The sequence below is a fragment of the Phyllostomus hastatus genome, unplaced genomic scaffold (assembly GCF_019186645.2).
Source record: "Phyllostomus hastatus isolate PE091 unplaced genomic scaffold, TTU_PhHast_1.1 phas_scaffold_21, whole genome shotgun sequence".
NCBI lineage: Eukaryota > Metazoa > Chordata > Mammalia > Chiroptera > Phyllostomidae > Phyllostomus > Phyllostomus hastatus.
In genome coordinates this window covers 1,502,258-1,529,287 of record NW_025334017.1, presented here as the reverse complement: position 1 = coordinate 1,529,287, position 27,030 = coordinate 1,502,258, and the positions used below count along the sequence as shown (strand labels likewise).

The window sequence follows — 27,030 nt, the reverse complement described above, 5'->3', positions numbered from 1 at the left end:
CAGCATGATTTATCCCACTGCTCCATGGATTCATGACATGACATGGGAATATAAAGCTGGGCCTTGTCCATACAGCAAAAATCAAAAAGCTAATTTCTCTTTGCTGTGGTTGATACAATAGAATCATAGGGTTGTCAGCAAAAGACATCTATTTTCTGTTGCTGTCTGAAAAAAAAGGGAGCACACTCAATACTGATTTTCAAAAAGCACATTTTGAAGGTAACATTATAATTTATCTATTTCTCAAGATAGATTTTTAAAAATGGTTCAGAGACTGTGGTTACTATGTCAGTTTACCCCAAAATGACTAGATTCTGATGCACAGAATTTGTCAGATATCATTCATTTTACTTCTCAGTCAGATTGAAGGTAATACATTTAAGAGCAAGAAAAATGATCAGATTAAGCATAGAAACTAAAAATTCAAACCTCTGAGGCCTAGAGTACTTTATCAATGCCTAAATTTCTATATCAAAGAAATGGAGATTATTTTTGTTGTTTTTAGACTTAGGTGAGAATTTCCTGTTACTTATAAAATATATTCCTAAGATATTTTGTAGGTGACAGTTCAATATGATGTCATAATTTAATGCTACCTTATTTTCAAGTCATTGTTCAGGAGTAACATTGAATTCAAAGTAAAGAAATAAGCAAACTTTCAAGTATATGTGTTTTACAATATAAAAATCAAAGCATAAAAAAAGCAAGACAGCAGCTTAAAAGCACGATCATGTGGTATAATGAAACCTATATGTTAAAAATAACTTGGTGTTATTCTTGAGGTTATCCACAAAAAATCAGCGTAAATAAACCAAAATAATAATAATAATAAAAAGCTGTTGCTTACTTGTAGTTGAAGGAAGCAAGGAACCTCTGGCCTCATTTTCTGGTGGTAGTTCTTTCTGTTTTTTTGACTCCCGAATCTTCTCCTCCACTTGGCTGGGTGTTGCAGATATACCCATTGGGTTTTCTCTGCCAACTGAAATTATGATTTTAAAAGATGCCATACTCTCAAAATCATTTGTTTCTTATCAGAAAACTCACCATATGTTCAGCTATGCAAGTTTAAGTTTTGCTATTGTCACCATTTCAATGCCTAGTCAAAGCCTTTTATTCTGTATTACATAGTTACCAGAAAAGAACTTTTTATCCTTAGCGGCAGGCTGTGCATGAATGGTATTCCTGTAAAATTTATTCACTTCTTTGTAAATCAAAGCAATAATTTAACATCACAGTATGAATCCAATGACTTATTCAAGATATTTCTTACAGATTCTAAACAGGAACTCCTTTGATAATATGGTTTTGCTTTCATCTGAAGGGGAAACTGACAAAAACATCATTTAAATGATACTTCATATGCCTTTACTAAAATAAGAGAATCAAAGAAATATACCTGTACCTGTGAATGAAAAGAAAGCATTAACTATTTTTCTGCCTTTTGTTTAGAAGCTAGTTGTTTTGGCATCTTGTTGTGGAATAGATATCTCCAACCTAGTTGAATAATGACTCCAATTTTATAATATATGCTCATGAGTGCTATTTCTATTTTGGGTTTCAAAGTTTAAGTATTTGTGTTTTATTTTTAGAGATCGGTCATGGTACAGCCATTTAAAAATGCTACTAATTCATACTATGATCATCAGATTTTAGAGGCTTCATCAGCAACAAAAAATTATACAGGTGTCTGATTCTACATAACAATAAATAATAGCAGATATTTCTTGATACCACAATTGCACTAAATAATTTAAGATGACTCATATAATATATGTTAGCATGAGAAGGAATAACAACCTCATAGCTATAGCTAACAGGGATTAGCAAAACAATCTCATGGAGTGACAGCACAGATTATTACAGTGCTGGTATCTGGAGAACTGCCCAGACCCTATTGTCATGTACATCCTTTAAGGATTATAAGATACAGTTTCTGACAGTAACAAGATTTTAAACACAAACTCTGTAACAACATGTTTTTCCATGTGTTTTATTTGCAATGCAGTGCTTGGGCACTGGAGACTGATGCTAGTAAAGAAACTTTAAAATATTAAAAGGAAGATCAGATAACTAGAAATATGTATGCTGAGGGTAAATAACTCTTAGAGAGGGAAAAATGTATAATTTAGGGCACATTTTATTATGACCCAATTCAGAGATCCATAATTAAGGGTCTACCTTATTTACTAATGTAGACATCTGGGATCTACAAAGACAAGACAAACTCTCTTCCAGTCACTTCCATAAACATAAAAGTCAATGAATAAGATATGCCTTTGACATTAATAAGACTTAGAGCCCAGAGGGAGAACATATAAATAATGGTACCTATTGATGAGTGCTATAGACACACAGACATAATACCTCAGGAGCACAGAGGAGAAAACAATTAATGTTGCAGCCTCGAAACCAGAAACAAGCACTTAAAGGGCTGCACAACAGGGTTGGCTTAAGCAGACTGTGAAATGGGAATAAACATCTTTCATCTCTCTCTACTCCCGACAATGTCTTCTCAAGATTATACCTTATCCTCAAAACAATGACAATTTTTAAAAAATAAACACAGTAGTTGCTTTAATAGTAAAAATTCCTAGAAGCCTAGAAGCTGTTTTTTGGAAAGGTCACTAGGGTGTTCCTGTCCTGTATAGTAGGCTTTCCATGCTACCTTTGGGCCTAGTTGGGCATAGATAGAGGTCCAAGTACCAAAATCCAAGTACTAAATGGACCTCCAATAGATTCACAACCAACGTTGAACTAGAATAACTCTTACCATTGTACGCTCCTTTTCTCACTTTCATAATTTAAAAAGAAATTGAAAATTATTGACCACAGCATAAAATAAAACATGGGATGAAAGTGAAATAATCAGAATTTTCTAGCTGAGAATACTAGCAAAAAGTATGTATACCTAGAATTGAATGATTATTTTATTCACTTCATACAGTGTCTCATTATTACCAACAGTTTAGTAATATAAAGATCCACCAGATAGAAAGGCTACAACTCTATAGAGCAAATGAGCATACATTTTTGTTTTATTAAACACCAGCTATTTAGAAAGTAAAACAGCTAAAACTTACACAATGACAATGTCATATTATTATGGCATGTATATTTTAAATCCATAAAGTTTATTTTATTATCTAAAACACAGGTTTGTCATATTTTTTCTAAACAAGATTATATATATATATTTTTTTTTCAGGATGTGATGAATTGGATATGTGACAATATTTTATTTATATTTTGAAACTTAAATAATCTCAGCAGACTAGGTGAAGCATAAATAAATTTTCCAAACATATTTTAATAAAAACTTCCATAAGGCCTGAACCTGAAATCCCTCCAATTGTAATGAAAATGTAACAGTTGAACAGTATCTTGTCTTGCAGTTTTTCAGGCTATGAATACCCCAAGCCTCACAGTTTCTACACAGAAGATGGCTGATACCATAAAACTGGGCTGGAATCAGGGCGAGAGATTTATTGTGCATAATTATTGTGCATAATTTAAGTTTCTGTTATGATACTTATAAAACTTGGATATGTTCACTGTTACCTAGATGTTCTACAAAAAGTAACAGCATATTGAAGTTAATGGAAAGTCACAAGTAATCTTGATCCACAGTTCTTTAAATAATACCTACACAGTGTGGTCTCATTAAATGGAATTATAAAGGTGGGCTTATTATCTGGATCAACAGAAAGAATGAAATTCCAAATCATCCATACAACCAGATAATCCACTGATAACCTTCTCTGCGGACCCTGTATAGTAATGATCATGTGAATGAATGAAGTCAGATCTCTTCATACTTTCTTGTATATATCAATATAAGGTTCACAGTAATTACTATAAATGTAAACTCACAAACAGAATGCAGAGGTTTTGTAGCACAAGCTAGCTGGCACAGCCAAAATGGTAGTGAGGCAAAATGACTTTTATTATAACTTTTCAATATGCAGTTAATTAATTAAATCAAATTCTACGACATTGTAGGTAAAGAAATCTAGTCACAGAGAAGTTAAGTGATATGTCCAAAATGATTAGAAGAAAGAATGAGAGGTGTTGCTTGTCTTCCAGAAACCTATCAACTCTATTTAAATTGTAAGAGATGTACCAATCTGTTTCTTTGAAAAGATCGATAAAATCAATAAGACTTTAATCAGGTTAACTAAGAACAAACAAAAAGGAGAGAAATTACTTACACCAGAAACAAAAGAGGAGGGGACATCACTACATATCTGAACGTCCATTAAAAGGACAGAGCAGGGCCTCGGCTGATGTGGCTCAGTGGACTGAGTGCCAGCCTGTGAACCAAAGGGTCGCCAGTTCAATTTCCAGTCAGTGCACATGCCTGGGTTGCAGCCCAAGTCCCCAGTTGGGGGAGCATTGGAGACAACCACACATTGATGTTTCTCCCTTTCCCTCTCTTTAAAATTAAATAAATAAAATATTTAAAAAAATAAAAATAAAAGGACAGAGCAGTGCCTTCCATGGGCTCATGAGCCTTGCCAGACCAAGCAACATACAGAGAAGGTTTCTAAGGAGGCTAGAGGAAAACAAGTACCTGCCCCACAGGAAGATCTCCACTGGAGTCTCTTGAAATGCAGCCTTACTCTTCTCCTTCTACCATTATCTAATCCCTCAAGTCCCTTGATTGCTAAAGATGCCTGAAAATTTCAACTCTGTATTTCTGAAAACACTGTGAAAGTTTGCTGTTTAAAAAAAAAACTGTGGAGTTGGACTGCTCTATCTCTCTGTACTGAAATACAAACAGCTCAAAACTTTCAACAGTTTCAAGTAGGACATATTCTTCTTCTTCTTCTTTTCTTTCTTTGGTATGGGGAAAGTTCACTTTATCATACATAGACAGTTAGCAAAGATTCTAAAAGTAATAAAATAATTTGGGGCACTACAAACTTTTAAATAAACATTCTGTAACTTCACAGAGTTCCTTCACACTTTCCAAGTCATTGATCCCTTTGAAAGCTAAAGGCCACGAGCTTCTTCCCACTTAGAATGCACACTTACGCATTCTACCCAATATGTATTTACTCAAAATATACTTAAAATTTTAAAAGGTTTACAGATTCAGACTAAAAGTTCTTACTGTGGTGCAATTTTATTCTCATAAGTTGTGTTAATTAATTTAATTGGGGACAGACTACTACATATGAAAATAAAACCCAGGTGTTCCAAATCTGAACTCTCATTCACTTTATGTTATACCATTCATTCATTCCACAATGTACTCTGAGCAGGCACTTTGCTGTTTCTGGGGGACAAATGTTACTATTTGGTACTTTAGGGTCAGAGAAGTCCCATCAAATGCTGTGAGGTAACTTCTAGCTTAGTAAACAGAGGGCTTTGGGGGCGATTTTAATTTCACATTAGTCACCATGAGGTCAGTGCTATCAGAATAAGCTTCAAAGGGGATTGTATTGTATTTTATCAACTGAATACCATATATTCCAAACTTGCTGAAATCCATTTTTGTGTCTTGTTCTTCACTGTTATAAGGAATAAGTTGACTTAATAGCTGTTAAACATCTGCTCAGTATCTGGTTCTAGAGTTTCACATACCTTACAATCAATAGCTTTGTAAGGGAATTGGCAGCTCAAAGACAACGTCCATTTCACCAAGATATTTGAATGTGTGTGAATGAGAAAAAACTAGTCTTTCCTCCTGTGTGTCTTCTCTGCTTTCATATAGAAAACTTTACTACTGAAACTTCTAGTCACCAAATATGTTGGGGTTTTCCTCACACCAAACCATTCTACAATACAAGCTGGGTGTCCTACATTTTAACTTAATTCTAACATAATCTACCTAAAGATAGCATCAGTTTATAGATTAAGGGCTCAGTCCCACAAGACTGTCCCCACTTCACACGTCAATCTCAAATCCAGTTTGTCAGCTGTGCTTCCACTTAATAGGCTATAAATCCAAGGTTCCCACATACCCTTCCATCGGTTCCTTTAATTTGCTACAGCAGCTCACAGAACTCAGGGAAACACATTTACAAATTTATTAAAGACTCTGATAAAGGATACAGGATGAACTTGAAAAGGTCCTGACCACAGGAGCTTCTGGGGAGCTGGGGTACATCATACTCCTGGTACGTGGATATGCTCACCAACCTGGATGCTCCCCAAATCTCAAACTGTTGGGATTTCATGGAGGTTTGCTCACATAAGCATGATTAACAGCACTTCCTGCCCCTCTCCCCTCTCTGAAGCTGGTGAGTGAGGTTAGAAATTCCAAGCTTCTAATCATAGCTTGATCTTTCTGGTGATCAGTTTCCATTCAGGAGCCCACCCAGAGCTGCCTTAATGAAAAAAAGAAGCTCCTTGTGCTCTTACCAGTTAGGAATTCACAAGGGTTTTAGGAGCCCTGTGTCAGGGGCAGGATCAGGGGCTCTGTGCCAGAACCAGGGAGCAAAGACCAATATATATACTTTCTATTTTTTGTCAACATTTTTGTTTTTCTGATATGGCATAAAATTAGGCATTACCTAGAAAATTAAGGAAAAACATGGGTAAAAGAAAGGACAAATATCTGTACACACAGAATTTCCAATGGTGCACACCAATACAGCAAACAGCAGTCTTTGTAGAACAGCCATTCTGTGTGCTTCAAGCATGCAGAGTCTAATGATTAATTAGAGTCAAAATAAATCCTTCAGAGGAGTTGTAGCAACTGATTCTGCAGGCACCCTTTCATTACAGTCCTAGGTGGGGGAAATAAACTTCTTGTAGAAGTTGAAGGGCTCATGGGGCACACAGGGATTTCTTTAACCTGGTGATTCTCATCTAGTGAAAGTGAGAAAATATTACTAAAATTGCATTCTGAAGAAATGTTGGTGCTTACTCAGAATTCCTAGGACTCACAAGACTCCAATAAAATTTCCATAGCAATGTCTCAGGCATTCTTGTCTTTATTAAAACAGAAAGTTGCCTTACTATATTAGAAATGACATCTGTAGGGCTAACATCTCTTGGAACAGTTTATTTCTATACAAATGTAGACATTTATGATACTGGTGGTGAGATTCCCTAGATGAATAAGAACTTTTAAGCTAATCTGTATGTCTACAATAACAGAGAGAGAACTACTTTGTGGACTTTCAGTATCAATCTTTAGGGATTCTGAGATTATTAACAGGTAACACATAAAACACACTACTTCAAGGCAGCCCAAACCTTGAAAATGTCAGCCGAGGCCACGAAAGGTTACCTAACTTATAATGTTCCATTCTTGCTTGAAGGCCACATCAACAGGTATTTCTATGTATAATATTTATACCACTTCCTATAAAATGGGCTTTGTGCCTTTAATTCTATTCATTGCTTCTTCCTACCAAATTCATGGGAGAGAAAATGTTACCCAAAGACTTTATCCATGTTCTTGAATTCTCAGATAATGACAAAACATTTATGAGCTGTATATAATACATTGGACTAAAAATGTCACATCACTGCAAAATGGTGCTGGGGTCATTTTTGCAGATTGAAAACAGTCAGTGAGAAGGTATGGGGCTAGAAATTTTAAGTTTCCTTTTAATCTGAAAGTCTAGAATCCTTTGGAACACAGTAAATCCCCCTATTTTGCAGTTTTACTTTTCATGGATTCAGTTACCATGGCCAATGTTATGATTGAAAAATTTCAGAAATAAATAATTCATATATTTTAAAATTTTGGGCTATTCTTCAAAACATGATAAAATATTGGACTGTCCTGCTCTATGACACCTAGGACATGGTTCATCCTTTTGTCTAGGGTTTCCCCATTGTATGGGCTACCTGATTGCTTATCACTTAGGGAACTGACTGTCAAATAGTGCAGTGTTTGTGATCAAGTAATCCTTATTTTACTTAATGCCACATTCACATGACTTTTATTATAGTACAATGCTATAATTGTTCTATTTTATGTTATTGTTAATTTTTACAGTGCCTAATTCAGAAATTAAAATTTATCATAGGAAAAAACATAGTATAGATAAGGTTCAGTACTAACTGTGGGTTTAGGCATCCACTGGGCAGTCTTGGAATATGTCCCTCAAGGGGGATCACTACTGAAGAGAAGCAATCTTTATAGTGCTGATGTCTATAGCTTTATAATATACTTGAACAATCCTATTTACTGTTTTCAAGTGAAAATAGTTACCTGCAATGTAGGTCTACTTTTCAGTAGAACTTTCATAAATGTTAATTTAACTAACACAAATTTCCATAATTATCCTCATGGGTTAATCCAAATAGAAAGAATTTATTAATCAAAGGAATTTTTAATCCTAAGGATAATTTCTGAGAGCTAAGTATGATACCTGAGAGTCCAAAGTCAGGACAAGAGACAGCCAGGACAAACAGAAACCTCTAGGCAATTCCCCACAGGATGGACAACTAGTGCCAAAGCCACACTATGTGTATTGATGAAAATAATTTGTTTTTTAAAATAAAAATCAAAAAACTATTTTATATATAAAAGACTGCAGCCCATTTTTGTTTAAAATTATATTTTTAGTATATTTAGAGAAAAAGGCAGATAAATATATACAACAGACCTTCATAAAAATCATTAAAAATATATATCAAAATATAATTTTTATTTCTGGATAGATTACATGGGTAAATTGTCAAAAATTTACACAATTATATATATATTTTGTAATAAAAATCATAAAGGGGAAATTTATATAAAAATATTTATAGATATCAACCAGTTTAATCAATATAAAATGAGTCTTGGCCCAATTTTCTCTAAGCTTATAAAATTAAGTCACAATAACTGGAGATATTCAATTATTTTTCAAAAATATTTCTATAGTCTTGGTGCAAATAATAAGAGTACAGTCTCAAAAGACAATAAAAATAGTATAAATACTTTTCAAAGTCATATGAAATAAAGTAACCTGTGCTTTTCAGTGACTGCCACAAAATAACAGCCTGTAAATGTTAGCTATTATTACTGAAACAAGTACTTTCATATTCACTTAACTCACTTAAATCTCCAGCAGCTCAACTGGGTAAATAGGGAAGATATTACTATTATCCTGGTTACATAGACACAGAAACAAAAGCTCTTTGATGTTAACACAGCTTGTACATAAAGAAGAAAACTCAAGTTAGCCATGTTCTTGTAAAGGAACTAAATTGTAGAGCCTCTTTTGACAAACATGGCCTTTTATTATCTCTGTCATGTGTATTGTCACAAGTTATTTTTTCTTCTACTCATCTTCTTTTCTAATTATTCATACATATCTCTTTTTTCTCATCTTTTCTTCACTGCCCCTTCTTTTGAATTAATTTTCCTTTTTTCCTGTGCTCTTCCTGCACAGTGGCTCTTCCATGTTAGCTGTTTCTCACTGCTTCCTTTTACTTCACCCTGTATCTTTCTGCTGTCTCTAAAACCATCAGTTTCTCTCCATAGCTCCAGAGACAGATAGCATACCCATTGTGTTGAGTAGGAGAGCCTCTCTCTGCCAGCCGGTGGTGGTATGGATGGCAGCAAGTTAAGGTGTACTTGCCCAACAATTAGCACAATTTAAATATGGCAACTAAAGACTAAAAAGGGGTTGATGCAGATAATACAAAGGATAGGACCAGATATACCATCATGTTAAAATCAACCTCTTTTTACTCTTAGTTTAAAACATCTTCTATACAATATTTTATATAAATAAATATGTAATATATATATAGGAGTGGAAAAAAGTAGGTTTACAGTCATAATACAAGTAAATAATGACAATAATAAATAATAATACAAGAATGAACACTCCGTTTCATGTACTCACAACGGTAAACCTACTTTTGCCACCCTGTATAAATAATACCTATATAAATATAAAATACCCTACAGACTTTATATAAACATTACATATAAATAATAGGTAGACTTTGATAAGAAAGAAGTTAAGTAAGAGTCAGACTGACTAAGAAAATCTTCCAGATTTTGACAAAGTTAAAAATCCATGGGATTCTACCAAGAAAAAATTAAACTGCAAGCTATATTTTGAAATAATTTAAGAGCAGAACAGAGTTACCTCATTAACCTTGGTGTTCAAGCAAATACATATTAAGTTTAATTGTTTAACTAAAGACTTCAGAGCCTTATTTCAATTTGCTAGAGGCCCTGAACTTAAATATGAAAACCAGTTTTCTGTCTTACCCTTAAATTTTTTATCCAAATCCTATTTTTAATTCAAGTACCTTTTGTGTTGATCTTTCCTATCTCCTTTTCTACTATGATTATTAAAAATTAATAGTAATGAGGCTGAGAATGTTTTCAATAGCTTCATCCCTCTCAGTGTACATGGAGATATCCTTAAATAGCAAAATATAAGCACGCAAACACACACACATAAATGCACACGCCCAATTTTTAAAACTATAAAGGAGTGTGATATAGCAAAAACTTCATACCTATCATTAAATATCAGAACCTGAGTTAAGTAGTCTTTGCTTTTTACTGCTTCTTGAATAACAACTATAAAAAGCCTAACAGCAGAAATTTCCTGAGAAAAAATATGATGAAACTATCACTGTACATAAACCATCACAAAGCAAAACAACAAAGTATTTCAGATTAAACGTACATTTGATGACTTGTGGATAGAAGAAAACATTCCCATTCTTGGTGTAAATAACTGCTTTTGCCTGTCCATCTGACTGAAGTCCAACAAACAACCCTGGGCTCTTTATAGATTCCAGGCTTACAGATGCATTTTCAAAGTTCTTCTTAATTTTAAAATGGCAGTCAATATCTCCTGTACCCTATAATCAAAATAACATGATTTCATAAATATGAGCAAACACTGAAGGACAGAATTTAAAACTAATACTTCACAAGAATAAAATTTTGCCTCATTTTCAAAACCTCATGACAAATCTAGAAACATATGCATAAATTTCCCAATGCACTTCACCCTATTGCATAAGATCCAGAACCAGAGACAACGTAATTGGCTGAGGCAATGGTGTATACCTTGGAGAAAAGGGCTCTGAATCACAGAGAAACTTCAACTGAAGAGGATGGAGGGATGCTGTCTTTTGTTCCAGTGTTGTCCATCTTGATAGGTGAATAGAGAACAGTAAAATGTGAAAGTTTCCTTTTGGAAAATAATATAATGATAGGAAGAGGAAAATTCTTACCATAAGTTCATTTACATTAAAACATAAATCAATTTTCTGTGCTAGCCCATATTTTCTGGATTGAATAGTCACTAGTAAATCAAGTTCACATAAATTACTCAAAGACTGTATAGCAAAAATTCAAGAATGAGAAATCTAGAAGTAATCTATACAAAGATAATCAAAATCACCTTTCTCTTTTTACATCATTCATAATCTAATATTAGAAATTTCACATTTTTCACATTTTATGGCCTTACAAACATTTTAAGATTTATGAGTTCAAATTTTGTGAGATTTAAAATTTCCAGTAGCAACTCACATTATTTATAAAAGACAATTGTGTTCTGATCTCTGTCCTCAAATGTGAGCTTCTTCTTTGTAAGAACCAAGTGTCTGTTGTCTGTCTCTCTTTCATAATATAGATATGAATTAAGCAACTTCTATTTTATCTTGTTATGGATAAAATAAAACTCAGGCTTTGAATTATTCATATGCAATATAATAAATATACAAATAATAATGATAGCATGTAAAACCAACAGGATAGAGATGGATTCCTTGGATTTAAGAAGAGGAAAAAAAGGCACTAAAATCAGGAGAATCAGGAAGGACTTCCTGGAGAACATGAAGCTAAGTTGAGTGTTAAATAACAACTAAGCTAAATAGAAGAAAGTGAGAGGCAGTGGAAGGTAGGGAATTTCAGGAAGAGGGACAGTATGAACAAAAGTTGAGAGGCAACAGGCAGCATGGTGCATGATGAACAAGCTTTTTGATGTTGCTGCACAACAAAGAGACGAAGGTGAGTACAGAAAGGTCATATCAGTCTGTGTCCAACTTGACCCAAGCTCTTCAGTTTCACTGTTATTTCCCAAATTTCGGGCCCATATCACCTCATGTCTCAATCACTACAACCACTAGCTGAAGTAAGGATAATATTGTTGGCATATTAAACCAATATATTTCCATTGCTCATTGGAAATATATTTCCATTGTTAGCAGTCTCTCCCACCTACTGGATCAATAAAGCTCACTGTGTCATGAGTAAGTAGGATGTAGCCTAGAACAAATAAATCTTTGTCCAACTTTGAATTCCCAAATAGAAGGGTTTTAATAAAACTTTACCAAATACAAAATAAGAAGAAATATGTTTTTAATTTGAAAGACCAAGCTTTTTTCAGAGATAAAATAGCTGTCAGAAGAAATTCCAAAACTTGATTTTATGCACTTAGAGCCAAGCCTGGAGGATTAGACACCATAGAATTTACATGATAAAGCTACTGAAAGGTATATACTATATATGACATAGAGAATATTTCCACCGTACAAAAAGAGGAAAATCCCATCTAGTGCTAGGAGAAGGAGGCAAGAGGTAAATGGCCTAGAAAAGAAAATGAATGCCCTCGTTCAAACCCCAACTGAAGTTGATTCTTGGTAATGCAAAGAAATAAAAAGCAGTGAAATATTCATATATTTTAGAGTAAAAACCTTATGAACTGAGGGGCTATCTCAAGAAATTTATAAATTTCCCTTAGAAAATCCTAGTATTCTGCATAGTACCAGGGTAACATGGGACTATCCAGGAGAACTAGAAATGTATAAGGGAGAAATCATAGCAGTAGACACTGATATAGCTTCCTAGTTACTATACAGCCCACATGAAAAAAATCACAGGGTACTGAAATTATCCTATTCCCCAATGGCAGGCCTAAGTACTGAGAAAACATGTGACCTGGAAAAGGGGTAGACTTGCTCTAAGTTGGCCAGAGTTGGAAACTTTGAGATCAAAGGCTAGGTAGGCATCTCAACCCCCATGATTTTGCTCAAAATATTCAGACTAAAATACATGTCAATAAGAAACCAAATAAGCCATACTACAGCAGAGACAAGTGTGGACCTGAAGAAGAGCTATGTCCAGTGGTCCTTACCATGATGTTTTTTAAGACTTTTGAACCTAGGTACCATCTAAGGATGAAAGAAAAAAGAAAGAATAAAATAAAAGGAACCCTGGCATTACTGATCTGTAAAAAACTGACCTTTGAACTGGATAGAAATGAAGATACACACACACACACACACACACACACACACACATTATTTTGGCTAAAAAAGTTAATCAACTGAACTAAGCATACTAAAACATGCTAGTATTTCTGGACAAACTGTATGCTTTTGAGTCAAATTGTGCTTTGTTATAGAAATCTCATAGTTATTCTTAAAAACTTGAGGTTCTCTATAAACTAGTCCATCTCCTACATAAAGGCCAGATTTAAGAACTCTGATATCCTTATCAGCTCAACATCTGCTCAGACTTAGAACAGATATCCTATTAAAAATGGGTGACATTTTACATAAAAGAGCAGTCAATTGTCCATCACTCACACAATTGAAAACCCTTGCCCGAACACCTCTTTCCTTATCAACTCTGAATTTCATAGTTAACCTCTTATGGCACTTTCACACTTTAGTGTAATTATTGATTACACTTTTCTGATCTAGATCAAAATCTCCCTGAGGAGAGGGGGCATGTCTTACTATATCAAATACAAAATTAGCAATGCTCAGTTTCTACTCTTCAGTGGAAACTCAATAAATCTTAGCTCTAAAGGAAGTTCTTTTGTGTTAATTTTTAATTTTGTTCAGGTAATGTATTTTCCTCTTTATTTTGATAAGTGAAAATGGGATTATTCCCTCTGAAATCACCATTCCAGGGATGGAGTTCAGGACATACTACCTCAAAAAATGACACCATGGTATCTTGAATATTTCAAGCTGAGGGAAGTTGTAAACTAGAGGGTACAGAAAGGATTTCCTGACCTTCCTCTGAAGCAGGTCATAAGATCTTCATATAAGAGGTAGCCTCCCTATACCAAGAGGAAAGGAGCAACATCATCTTTGAAGACAGAGGGACATTAAGAGGAATATGGGTGAATAGGTCTTTCTGTTTTCCCCAGTTTACTACACTTAGTTCAGAGCCTCTTCTGTCCTCACATTTTTCTATAGCTCTCCATTCTTAAACAAACCAAGCATAAAAACACTAAAGTTAAATACTCCTTTAGGTCTTCATTTCCTTGAGAAGTTTCCTGTATCACATAAAACTTAAATTACATAAATTTTTTGTTTTTCTCTTGTAAATGTATCATTTGATATGTTTTTTCCCCTATACAGGAAATTTCTCATGATTCACCTACTCTACTCAAGTCAATCTGCCTCTCCTGAGCCCTCGCCTAAGCAGTCAAACTATAACTTGAATTGAATTACTAATTTTCTATTGTTCTCTAGATCACTGATGTGTGCATATTTGTTTCATCAGACAGACTGCAAGAACTTGAGAAATCATATCATTTTTAACTTTTGCTTAAGCACTATTAGTGAAAAGAATGAAAATAAAATGTAACACAACTACATTTCAAAAATAATAAGCCTTTGGCATTTCTTTTATTTCCTTTTCTTATTTTATTTAAAAATCTCTGCCTTTCACTAGCCCAAATACAAACATATTAATAAGATGAATATGGGAAGTTAAAAACAGAGGCCACTGTAATCAAAACAGTCTTGTACTGGCATAAGAATAGACTCATAGATCAATGGAAGAGAATAGAGAGCTCATAAAAAAATCCATGTCTCTTTGGTCAATTAATATTTGACCAAGGGGGCATAAGCATACAGTGGAGTAAAAATAGCCTCTTCAATAAATATTATTGGGAGAACTGGACTGGACTGGTACAAGCAAAAAAATGAAACTAGACCACCAGCTTATACCATACACCAGAATAAACTCAGAATGGATAAAAGAGTTAAATGGAAGTTGTGACATCATAAAAGTCCTAGAGGAAAACACAGGCAGCAAAATGTAAGATATTATAGCAATATTTTTGCTGATATATATCCTAAGACAGGAAAATAAAGGAAAAAATAAACAAATGGGACTACATCAAATTAAAAAAGCTTTTGCATGGCTGAAGAGACAAATATCAAAATGAAAAGGGAACTGAATGCATGGGAGAACATATTTTCCAGTGAAACATTGGACAAGGGTTTGATCTCCAAAATATTCAAAGAACTCATAAACTCAACACCAGGAAGACAAATGACCCAATTGAAAAATGGGCAAAGGACTTGAATAAACACTTTCTCAAGAAGGACATACAGGTGGCCCATAGACATATGAAGAGATGCTCAACATCATTAGCCATCAGAGAGATGCAAATCAAAACCACAATGAGATATAACCTCACACCAGTCAGAATGGTCATCATTAATAAATCTAAAAACAACAAGTCCTGGCAAGGATGTGGAGAAAAGGGAACCCTAGTTCAATAAAGGTGGGAGTGTAGGCAGGTACAGCTGCTGTGGAAAACCATATGAAATTTACTCAAAAAGCTAAAAATGGAACTACCTTTTGACCCAGCAGTTCCACTGCTAGGAATATACCCTAAAAATACTGAATCACCAATTCAAAAGAACTTATGCACCCCTATGTCCACAGCAGCACTGTTTACAGTAGCCAAGTGCTGGAAATAGCCTAAGTGCCCATCAGTAAATGAGTGGATCAAAAAGTGGTGGTGTATTTAAACAGCAGAAAGAAAGGAGGAACTCCTCCCTTTTGCAACAGCATGGATGGAACTGGACAGCATTATGCTCAATGAAATAAGCCAGGTGGTGTAAGACAAGCACCATATGACCTCACATATAAGAAGAATTTAATGAACAAAGTAAACTAATGACCAAAGTCATTATTCCACAGGCATGGAAACATAGAGCAGACTGACAGTGACCAGGGTAGAGAGGGAAGGGGATAATGGTGGAAAGAAGAGGAAAGCACTAGTTAAAGAGCATGTATGAATGACCCATGGACACAAACAACAATGTGGGGATTGACTGTAGGGGTGAGGTGGGTAGGATGGGTGGGGAATGGGAAAGGGAGAAAAATTGGGACAACAGTAATAAAGTAACAATAAAGATATTAAAAATGTATTGAAATAAAATATGATGTAGAGTTTATCTTTAAAAACAAGGATTTCAAGAATTGAACTGTTTGAGCAAAATGCAGGTTGTGTAAGAACATTGATGCCAATAAACACTTCTTTCTCTTCTAAAAAACAGAGGTAGATTCAGTACAAAGGGTCATGTTATAGTTTGTGTGTTCTCCTACACATTAACAACAAACTCCAACTGGCAAAGCCATGTTGGAATGAATATTTGATTCATACATCTCTGCAAGCTAAAATAACACTTATGCCCATTTCCCTCCACCTGGCCCTATTGCAGAAAGATTACCTACTAGTTACTATCACCAAGTGATATTTTAACTTTTCATTCATTCAACATTTGTTGATAACCTACCAAGTGTCAGGCCTTGTTAAAGAGTTTAAGATATTTTAATAAATAAAGCAAACAAGAATCTCTCCTCTGTGGGTACTAGAATGTACCCACATTCTAGTAATAAGTATTCTATATACTGGAGCATTACTAGTGCTATTCATCCGCCTTTTCCAGAATGTATCCCTTGACAATTTATTGCTGTATTAAAGCTTGTTTTCTCCTAAGTGGGGAGAAAATCTTTGTTGCTATCCTCAAGTTCCCCTGTATATTCATTCTTCAAGTCATGCTGTAGAGATAAAAATTAATGAATAGACCATGGACTACAATAACAGTGAAATGTAAGACCATTTGCTAGGAAATTCAAACCAAATAACATCTCATAATTTTATTAAATTGAGTTTATTTGCCCTGGCTGGTGTAGCTCAGTGGATTGAGTACCAGCCTGCAAACCAAAGGGTCAAGGGCTCGAATCCCAGTTGAGGGGACATGCCTGGGTTGCTTGGCCAGTTCCTCATAGTGGGGATGTGAGAGGCAACTGCACATTGATGTTTCCCTCCTTTCCCCTCTCTAAAAATAAATAAATAAAATCTTTAAAAATAAAAAGTAAAAATAAAAATAAAATGAGTTTATTTAACATTTTTTATTACATAAAACATGATTTAGACTTCCAGTTCCAAATTCTGCATGTAAGAAGCTCAGAAGTCACCACACCATCTTAACAAGTAAAAAGCTAAACATACTGAAAAATCAACAACTCTCTTCGGATCTGTAAGAAAAGTGAAAACACAGAATAACTGTGGTCCCAAAGGCTGGAGAGAGACAGAGAGACAAATACAGGGAGTCACAGCTTACTGGAGCAGAGATTCACCAGCAGAAACCAGCAGAAACTGGTTCCCTCATTAGGGAACCAGTGCCTGGTACAAAATCTGAACTGTAATTGATGAATTGCTGGAAACTCAGTGTGGACAAGTCTAAGAGTTAAAATTCCAGGGAGAGTCAGTCATAAAGGGGACCCACACATTTTGGACTTTTACCTCCAGAGTCATAACCGTGTTCCCACAGTAAATAGCAAAGAACAATCTCCTTGTGAGGGAAAGGAACTATTCTGAAATATACCTCAACACTCTGTTCTTAACAGGGACCACCCATAGGAAAAACTAGTCAACCAGAGACTAAACATTTGGGGTTATATTAAAACTTAACTGGCCTGGAGGAAGGGAAATACCTCCCAGCCCACTTTAGTCAACCCAGAACTGAAAGCCCTTGTTAAGTTCACAGTCCTGAAGCATAGGCTTACTAAACATTTGATTTATCATTTTTAATTTAAAAGTCTTCTGTTGACAGTGATGATAAACTTTGGTTCTTGAGTTCACCTATGACAGAATTCAGAGCCAAGAACGCTAGTGCAAGAGAAAGTTTATTTAGCAAGCAAAGAAAAAGTTCACTGGAAAGAAAGAATTGAGTGGGTGGTTCAAAGAGCTGCTTTGGCCTTATAGAAATAAAGTTAGATTCAGAAAAAGTGAGCCAGGTGGGCTGCATGGATTCAGGAAACAATAGCTACAGACACATTAAGAAGGTCCCTGAGTACTTGTCAGGTATAAAGCAAAGACATATGCCTAAGAATAGAAGGAAGGTAAGGCATAGGCATGCTCTAGACAGAGCTTCCCTAGGTCCTTTGACTTAAGGGGTTTTATTTGTTTTCTAAAGGTAAGAATTTTAGGGGAGCATCTCTATAGAATATTCATCAGCTTTCTGAGTGTGTCCTTTCAGGGTTGGATCTCTGTTGATCTGTCTGCCCTATGGTGAGGGGTAATTTGTCATCGAATCTGACCCTGTCAGTCATAGTGTCACTTCATCTGGTTTTGCTATTTTTCTGGGCCTGAGTTGGAACATAACTGAGACCTAGATGTTATCTCAAGTTTGACCAAAAATGGTTTCTCCCAATGGGAGCTCCCAGAGCTCCCAGACTGGGGGCTCTGTTTCTACCATTATGTGTTACTGATCAGAATCTCATTGTCCTGAGGGCTTAATGCTTAAGTAAGTGGTCCTGAAAGGAAAAAGGAGGAAGGTGAGTCAGAGTGCTGGATGAGACTAATTTGAAGCAACTATCTATCTCAGTTCCTCCATTCCACTTGCCAAGGAATTCCACTTTCCCAAATTTACTATCCTGCCTCACTTTCAGTAAATTTTGTACTTTTCAACCCACTGCTCTAGCATTGTGTATATCTAGCCTACCTGTATGCTTCATATTCAACTTTCTAAAAATATGAATTATCTTTAAGTTATTTGCATGTGTAGAAATATATTTTGAGCGAAGAGGCAAAATTAGATAAATCTGTGATGAGAATATTTCCTCCTTTCTACAAACTAAACTCTTGCCCATGAACAAAAATCCTGCTGGTGTGAGCTGTGTCTGTGTATACATGTGTCTTTGGTATACTGATCATGCTTAACTTGTTTTTCCTACAACTCCTACTCCTTTCCTTCCTTTGCATTTATATTTAGTGACAAGTTCTGCACATGTTATTTTGAGGCTTGGTTTTCTTCTATAAATTAACAACCTTAAGATTGCTTTTAGCAAATTGCATGCTATTTGTTGCTCACTTGAATCTCCACTACATCAAAATCTATTAAAGTGATTTACTTCTACAGCATAACAATTTAATGATAACAGAAATAGAAACATTTGTTATAAAATCAGCATCATTTCATTTGAACACAAGTATGTTTGCCTATAAAAAATGTTTCCAAATATACAATGGCAGACACCCTGGAAACATTAATGCTTTTATTCAATTTAATTTATACAATAAAATGTTTGTTGAGTAGTTAGCTGGACTAAGGCACTGTTAGGTATTTAAGGAATGGCAATGGCTTGGTCATACCCTACATTAAAGGTTGAATGCATCTTAAATCCCTTTGGAGATGATAAGCAAGCCTTACTATAGCTTCCAACCATGTGCAAGTGAGAGCAGTTAAGATGATTGTTCTATTGTGTTTTCAAGAGTAAAGTCACTCTAGCCTAGTGTTTTACTGTCAGATACAGTGAAAGTGAAAAATAAAATGCCTGTTATATGTCGATACAATTTCTTAAGACCAAGAAAGCATATGCATTTTAACTAAGAGATCCACAACCCAAATTTCAGATAGAGAATTTTAGTCAACCATATCACTAAACAAGTTATAATATAAAGAATGTAATTTCAAAGATGGTGGCTGAGTAGGAGGAAGCTGAGCCCACTCACTTGTGCCCCGAGAATGGATTTTTGTCTCATCTTCTGATAAGTGACCTGGACAATCAATGGAATCTCAGCTGATATGAATTTTCGAAGCCAATGAGTACAGAGGATGCTTTGCACTATCCAGTAAGAGATTTTATAAGTTGAGGGGGGAATGCCCTGTGCAAGGTGCCTGCAGCAGAGAAGAGATAAGTAAGAAAATGCAGCTTTGTGGCTCCCTCCCCTTCCAAAGCAGGATGCTGGTCCCACACAGGGAAACTGCCAACCTTAATTGGGAGACACTCGGAAAGACAGACAAAATCTGGGAGACTTAGGCTACACACACATAGTGAGCAGGACATCCCTAACTGCAGTGCCATCTGGGAGAATTCCAGAGAGAAACTCTATCTAGAACTGTAGGAGGCAGTGGCAGGCTTTGGCCATCCCTGCCCAGAGACACTTTGTACTATCTGGGGAGATGGGGCACATGGAAAACTGGCCCAAGGCTCAGTGCTGCAGTGAGCAGGCCACATAGAGACTCTTTTAAAAGAGGAGCTGAGGCAAGACTTGAGATTCAGCAAGGATCCTGTGCTTGCATGTGCACACATGCAGCAGCTCTTCCTTGCAACAGAGAAACCAGAGTGAAAGTGCAGTTCGGTCCCATTGAGTCCAGCTGAAAGTAAGACCAGAAAGTGTCACACTAAAGAGACTGTAGGACCTGACCCAGCACAGCTGTTGAGAGCTCAGGCCTGAGTCTACTACAAGTGCAGCAGGCTGGGGTCCGCACAACTAAGAACTGAACGCCTGAGATTTGTAGCAGCCAGGCAAATCCCATCACAGGCAGGTGTGCCCAACCCCCACCTGCAGGATTATAGTCTCTACAGATCAGGAGCCCCTGGCTTAGTGCATATTAGCAGCTGAAAGAAGGAGGAGCTCTGAAAGGACCTTTTCCAAACTTCTATCAGACACTGCGAACTACACTGGATCCTCCAGGCCTGATTCACTGAAACCAGGAGAGCAGAGAAATTAGAGACTGGCATAATGAAAGGTGTTCAGGCCCTTGCTCAGCCTCAGTTATTAGAGCTGCTGTCAGTGGCAAGCAGGAAAGAGCTGCCCCTTTTGCACAGATTGCCCCTGACAGGAAACAGACAGCTAATACACCAGAAACCATACATTATTGGACATAATTTGGGACAGACAAAGATGTGTGGCAAGAAGGAGGGAAAACACTCCCACCATCTTCCCTGAAGACTGAATAGCACCCACCAGGGGTGATCCAAGGATACCACCCTCCTGATCACACCAGAAGTCCCCTCCGGAGGCATTTGAAAGTGGTACTGTCTGTGCTCTTGAACATTAGGTAAACCACTCCTGGGCCTTATGCTGATGGAATGCCCTTGTGCTGGGCAGAACAGTGGGAACCTGCCCAGCCTGAAGGAGACAGGCTCAAACTGTGAATCACTTGCAATCTCAAACAGGCTGCTCAGGGCTAGACTAGGACACCACCTCACATTACCAGGGAAGAATCTAGAAAGAGAAGACAATGGCAAACACCAGACTCTTCTAAGATGAATTCCACCACAGTCTTCTTTATTATGCAACTATTTTTTCTCTTGTATAGCTTTTCAACATTTTTATTTTATTTTAAATTTGTTCCTATTATTTCACTACTTTTAATTTCAATTTATTTCATATCTCATATTTTACTCCTCCCTTCTCTTACTCCATTTTGTCTTTTTCCTTCCCCTTCATTTTTCTTTTAAATTTTATTTTTTCTTTCTCCAACTTGTTTCTATTCCACATTATTACTGTTTCTCCTCTCTCCTTTCACCATCTCAAAACAATTTGTCTTCCTATTAGTTATTTCACATTCCTTTCCCCATTTTTATATCCTTATTCTCTCTCCACCTTTATTAATCTTTGCTCATTGGTTGTTGATATGGGGGTGGTTGTTGCATTTCTTCATTTTACTCCTAGATGCTCATTATTTTTGTATTTCAAATTTCAAATTTTACTGTTCCCCACTTCTATTTATTTTGCCTTCCTTCTTCCCTTTCTTTTTACATTTAAAATTTTACTTTTTCCCTCTCTTAGCCTGGTTCCCATTCCTCACTCTTATTATTTCTTCTCCCTCTATCCTCTCAAAATCAAATTTCTTTCTTTTAGGTATCTCATAAGCTTTTTCTTCTTTGTTTCTTCTTTTTATTTCCTTACTGCCTGCATTAATCTTTGCTCATTTGGCATTGGTATTTCTGGGTATATGTATTTATTAATTTTATTCAAATTTATTTAATATTTTAAAAATTTTTCTTAAACCTCATATTATACTCTTCCCTTTTCTTACTTCATTTTGCCTTCTTCCTTTTGTTCTTATTTACAGTGTAAATGTTCATTGCTTTCTTTGCCTTGTTTCTATTCCCTACTCTTATTATTCCTCCTCCCTCTACCCTCTCAATATCATTTTCCTTTATGTTATTCACCTCATATTTGTTTCTCCTTTCTTATAATAGTCTTAATCTCTTTCCACCTTTATTAATACTGGCTTATTTGTTGTTGATAGTTTGGTTGTGGGTGAGGGTTATTTTTGCAGGTGTGGATTTGGTTTCCTGGGTTGTATTGTTTTGTTCTGGCAGCACCTGTACAACTGCATACAAGACATGGTGGGCATTGTGACACTCAGTCAGCCAACTGGAGGGAAGAACTCACCAAAGAATGACCCAACAACAACCAAAACCCAATGACAATGAGAGAGCCTACATAAACAGCATAAAGGACATCCCAAGAATATCCAGCTCAAGAGATCAGGGAGACTGCACCACTAATTCCCACAGGTCTCCTACCACATAAGTTCACCCCACAAAGACAGGATGTCAAAGAAGATCAATCTTATGCTGAAATAAACAAGAAGAGTTATCTAAAGTGGGAAGACAAAGAAACAACCCTGGAAAGGAGAGGAGAGGAGAGGAGAGGAGAGGAGAGGAGAGGAGAGGGTGCTAAATGAAAGTGAGGCAAGAAATCTATCAGACATAGAATTCAAAATAATGCTTATAAGGATGCTCAAGGCATTCAGTAAGAATGAGAAGGAACTCTGGGGAAGCTACAAGGAAGTTACTGGTAACTACATCAGCATGAAAAAGGGCATAGAAACCATGAATGTGAGCCAGGCAGAAAAGAAGAATACAATATTTGAAATGAGGCATACATTAGAAGGAATTAAAAGCAGGGTAGGTGAAGCAGAGGATCAAATCAGTGAGATGAAGGACAAGGTAGAAAAAATAAAAACCCAGACAGAGCAACAAATGAAAAAAGACTCAAAAAGAACAAAGACAGTTTAAGGAAGCTGCAGGATAACATGAAACATAATAATATTCATATCATAGAGATACCATAAGTAGAAGAAGAGAATCAAGGGACAGAAAACCTGTTTAAAAAGTAATGACAGAAAATTTCCTTAACTTGATAAAAGAAAAAATCATGCAAGTCCAGGAAGCACAGAGGGTCCTCATCAAGATAAACCCAAAAAGCCCCACCCCAAGGCACATCATAATTAAAATGGCAACATTTAAACACAAAGAGAGAATCTTAAAAGCAGCAGGGAGAGACAGGAAGTAATATACAAGAGAGCCCCAATAAGGCTAGCAGCTGACTTCTCAACAGAAACACTCCAAGCCAGAAGGGAATGGCATGAAATATTCCAAGTAATGCAAACCAAGGGTCTGCAATCATGACTACTCTACCCAACAAGCCTCTCAGTTAAAATGGAAGCAAAATAAGGAGCTTCCCAGACAAAAGAGGCTAAAAGAGTGCATCTCCACCAAATCAGCATTACAAAATATGCTAAAGGGACTGCTTTAAAGATGAAGGAAAAGAGTGAGAAACACAGGTACAAAGGGGAAAAATGCAATGAATAAGTAGCTATCAGTATTAACATTAAATGTAAACTGATTAAATGATCCAATCAAAAGACACTGGGTAGCTGAATGGAGAAGAAAACACAACCTGCATATAGCTGCCTGCAAAAGACACAACTCAAAACAAAAGGCCTATACAGGCTGAAAGTGAAGAGCTGAAAAAAATATTCTAAGCAAACTGACATGAACAAAAACCACAGGTAGCAATACTTATATCAGACAAAATAGACTTCAAAAACAATGTTATAATATGGAACAAATAAAGTTACTACATAATACTTAAGGGAGTAGTCCAAGAGAGGATGTAATCTTTGTAAACATATATGCACCCAACACAAGAGCACCGCAAAAAATAAGGAAAACATCGGAGGACTTCAAGAAACATATCAACAGCAACATGGTCATTTGGGGGACTTAACACTCCACTGTCAACAATGGGTAGAGGCTCCAAACAAAACATCAAAAGCATATTGTGGCATTGAATGACACTCTAGATTCAAATGGATTTAAATGACTTATACAGAATCTTTCACCTCAAAGAAGCAAAATATACATTTTTTTCAAACACATATCAAACATTTTCAAAGCTACACTACAAAACAAGCCTCAACGAATACAATAAAACTGAATTAACATCAAGCACCTTCTTGGATCACAATGGCTTGAAACTAGAAATCAACCTCAAGAAAAAAGCTCAAAAACACTCAGTACATGGAGACTGAATAACATATTATTAAATAATGATTGAGTTCATAATGAGATGAAGGAAGAAATTAAAAGCCATCTGAAAATAGATGAAAATGAAAAAACAATAACCCAAACTTATGGGACACAGCAAAGGCAGTCCTAAGAGGAAAGTTCATAGAGATACAAGCCAACCTAAAAAAGATAGAAACATTTCTAATAAACAACCTAACCCTACATCTAAAAGAATTAGGGGAACAAAAACAAACAAAGCCCGGAGTGAGTACAAGGAAGGAAATAATCAAGATCAGAGCAGACTAATCAAGTGACATAGAGACTAAAAGAACAATTCAAAGGATCAATAAATTCAGCAGCTGGTTCTCTGAAAAGGTAAACAAAGTCAACAAGCATTTAACCAGATTTATCAAGAAAAAAGAGAGAGGAGCAAAATCAATAAAATCATATATGAAAGAGGAGAAATTACAATCAATACCACAGAAATTCCAAGGTATGTAAGAAAATACTATGAACATTTATACTCAAGAAATTGGACAAAATGGACAAATTTATAGAAATATACAGTCTTCCAAAGTTGAATCAAAAAGAAGCAGAAAGCTTGAATAGACCAATAACAGTTAGTGACATTGAAGTAATCATCACAAATCTCCTGGTACTCAAAAGCCCTGGACAGAATGGCTCCACAGGTGAATTTTATCAAATAGTTTAAGAAGAACGAAGTCCAGTCCTTCTCAGGCTATTCCAAGAAGTTTGAGAAGAGGGAAGACTCCCAAACTCTTTTTACAAGTCCAGCATTATCCTAATTCCAAAACAAGATAAAGAACAACAAAGAAAGAAAACTACAGGCCAATATCTCTGATGAACATAGATGCCAAAATCCTCAACAAAATATTGGAAACCAGGACCAGAAATACATTAAAAAGATCACATACCATGATAAAGTGGGATACACCCCAGGGATGCAAGGATGGTACAATATTTGCAAATCAATAAACATAATGCGCTACATAAACAAAATGAAGGACATAAATCACATGATCATATTAATGGATGATGAAAAAGAATTTGATAAAAATCAGGCACTCATTTTTGATAAAATCTCTCAGCAAAGTGCAAATAGAGGGAGCATACCTCAACATCATAAAGGCCATATTATGACAAACCTATGGTCAACATCATACTCAAAGGGCAAAAACTAAAAGCTTTCCCCTTAAGATGAGGAATAAGACAAGAGTGTCTGCTTTTACCACTCTCATTCAACATAGTATTGGAAGTTATAGCCACAGTGATCAGAAAAGAAAAATAATTAAAATGCATCCAAATTATAAAGGAGGAAATAAAACTGTCATTATTTGCAAACATGATAGTATACATAGAAAACCCTACAGTCTCCTCCAAAAACACTACTACACCTAGTAAGTAAATTTGAATACAAATTTCTGAATACAAAGTATATTCAGAAATCAAGGGTATTTTGTACACCAACAGTAAAATATCAGAAAGAGAAACTAGGAAAATAATCCATTTACTGTGGCAACAAGAAAAATAAAGTATCTAGGAATAAGTTTAACGAAAGACATAAAAGACCTGTATTCAAAAAACTATAGAACCATGAAGAAGGAAATTAAGGAAGATACAAATAAATGGAAGCATATACCATGTTTATGGATTGTAAGAATTAACATCATTAAGATTCAAAGCAATCTATAGATTGAACATAATTTCTATTAAAAACCAACAGCATATTTCACAGATCTAGAAAAAATCTTTCAAAAACGTATGTGGAACCTAAAAAGACCCTGAATAGCCCCAGCAGTCTTGAGAAAGAAGAATAAAGTAGGAGGGATCACAATGCCTGACATCAAACTATACTATAATGCCACTGTAATCAAAACAGTCTGGTACTGACATAAGAACAGATTCATAGATCAATGGAACAAAATAAAGAGTCGAGAAATATACCCATGTATCTATGGTCAATTAATAGTCAACAAAGGGGGCAGGCACATACAATGGAGTAAAAATAGCCTCTTCAATAAATTCTATTGGAAGAACTAGACTGGTACATGCAAAAAATGAAACTAGACCACCAACTTACACCATACACCAGAATAAACTCAAAATGGATAAAAGAGTTAAATGTAATTCATGACAATATAAAAGTCATAGAGGAAAACATAAACAGCAAAATCTCAGATATCCCAAGCAGCAATATTTTTTCTGATATATCTCCTAGGACAAGGGATATAAAGGAATAAATAAACAAATGGGTCTACACCAAATTAAAAGGCTTCTGCATGGCTAAAGAGATCAACATCAAACTGAAAAGGAACCGACCATATGAGGGAACTGACCATATGAGGGAACATATTTGCCAATGATATATGAGACAAAGGTTTGATCTCCAAAACATACAAAGAACTCATACGACTCAGCACCAGAAAGACAGACAAACCAATTAAAAAATGAGCAAAGGACCTGAATAGACACTTCTCCAACAAGGACATAGACATATGAAAAGTTGCTCAACATCACTAGCCATCAGAGTGATGCAAATTAAAACCATAATGAGCTATCACCTCACACTGGTCAAAATGGCCATCATTAATACATCTACAAACAACAAATGCAGGCTTTGGCACATAGAAAAGGGAATCCTAGAACAGTGTTGGTAGGAATGCAGACTGGTGCAGGCACTGTGAAAAACAGTATGGAATTTGCTCAAAAAACTAAAA

General features: G+C 35.7%; 1 protein-coding gene across 1 annotated transcript in view; it reads right to left on the bottom strand.

Annotated features, from left to right (window-relative positions):
* The window catches only part of RP1 (RP1 axonemal microtubule associated), a 301,394-nt gene that overhangs the window by 147,106 nt on the left and 127,258 nt on the right, over positions 1–27,030 (bottom strand). Inside the window, exons 16-17 of the mRNA XM_045861452.1 lie at positions 10,605–10,782; positions 848–979 (exon numbers count right to left, since the gene is read on the bottom strand). Coding sequence (XP_045717408.1) covers positions 848–979; positions 10,605–10,782 — 310 coding nt within the window. The remainder of the gene's footprint in view (positions 1–847; positions 980–10,604; positions 10,783–27,030) is intronic.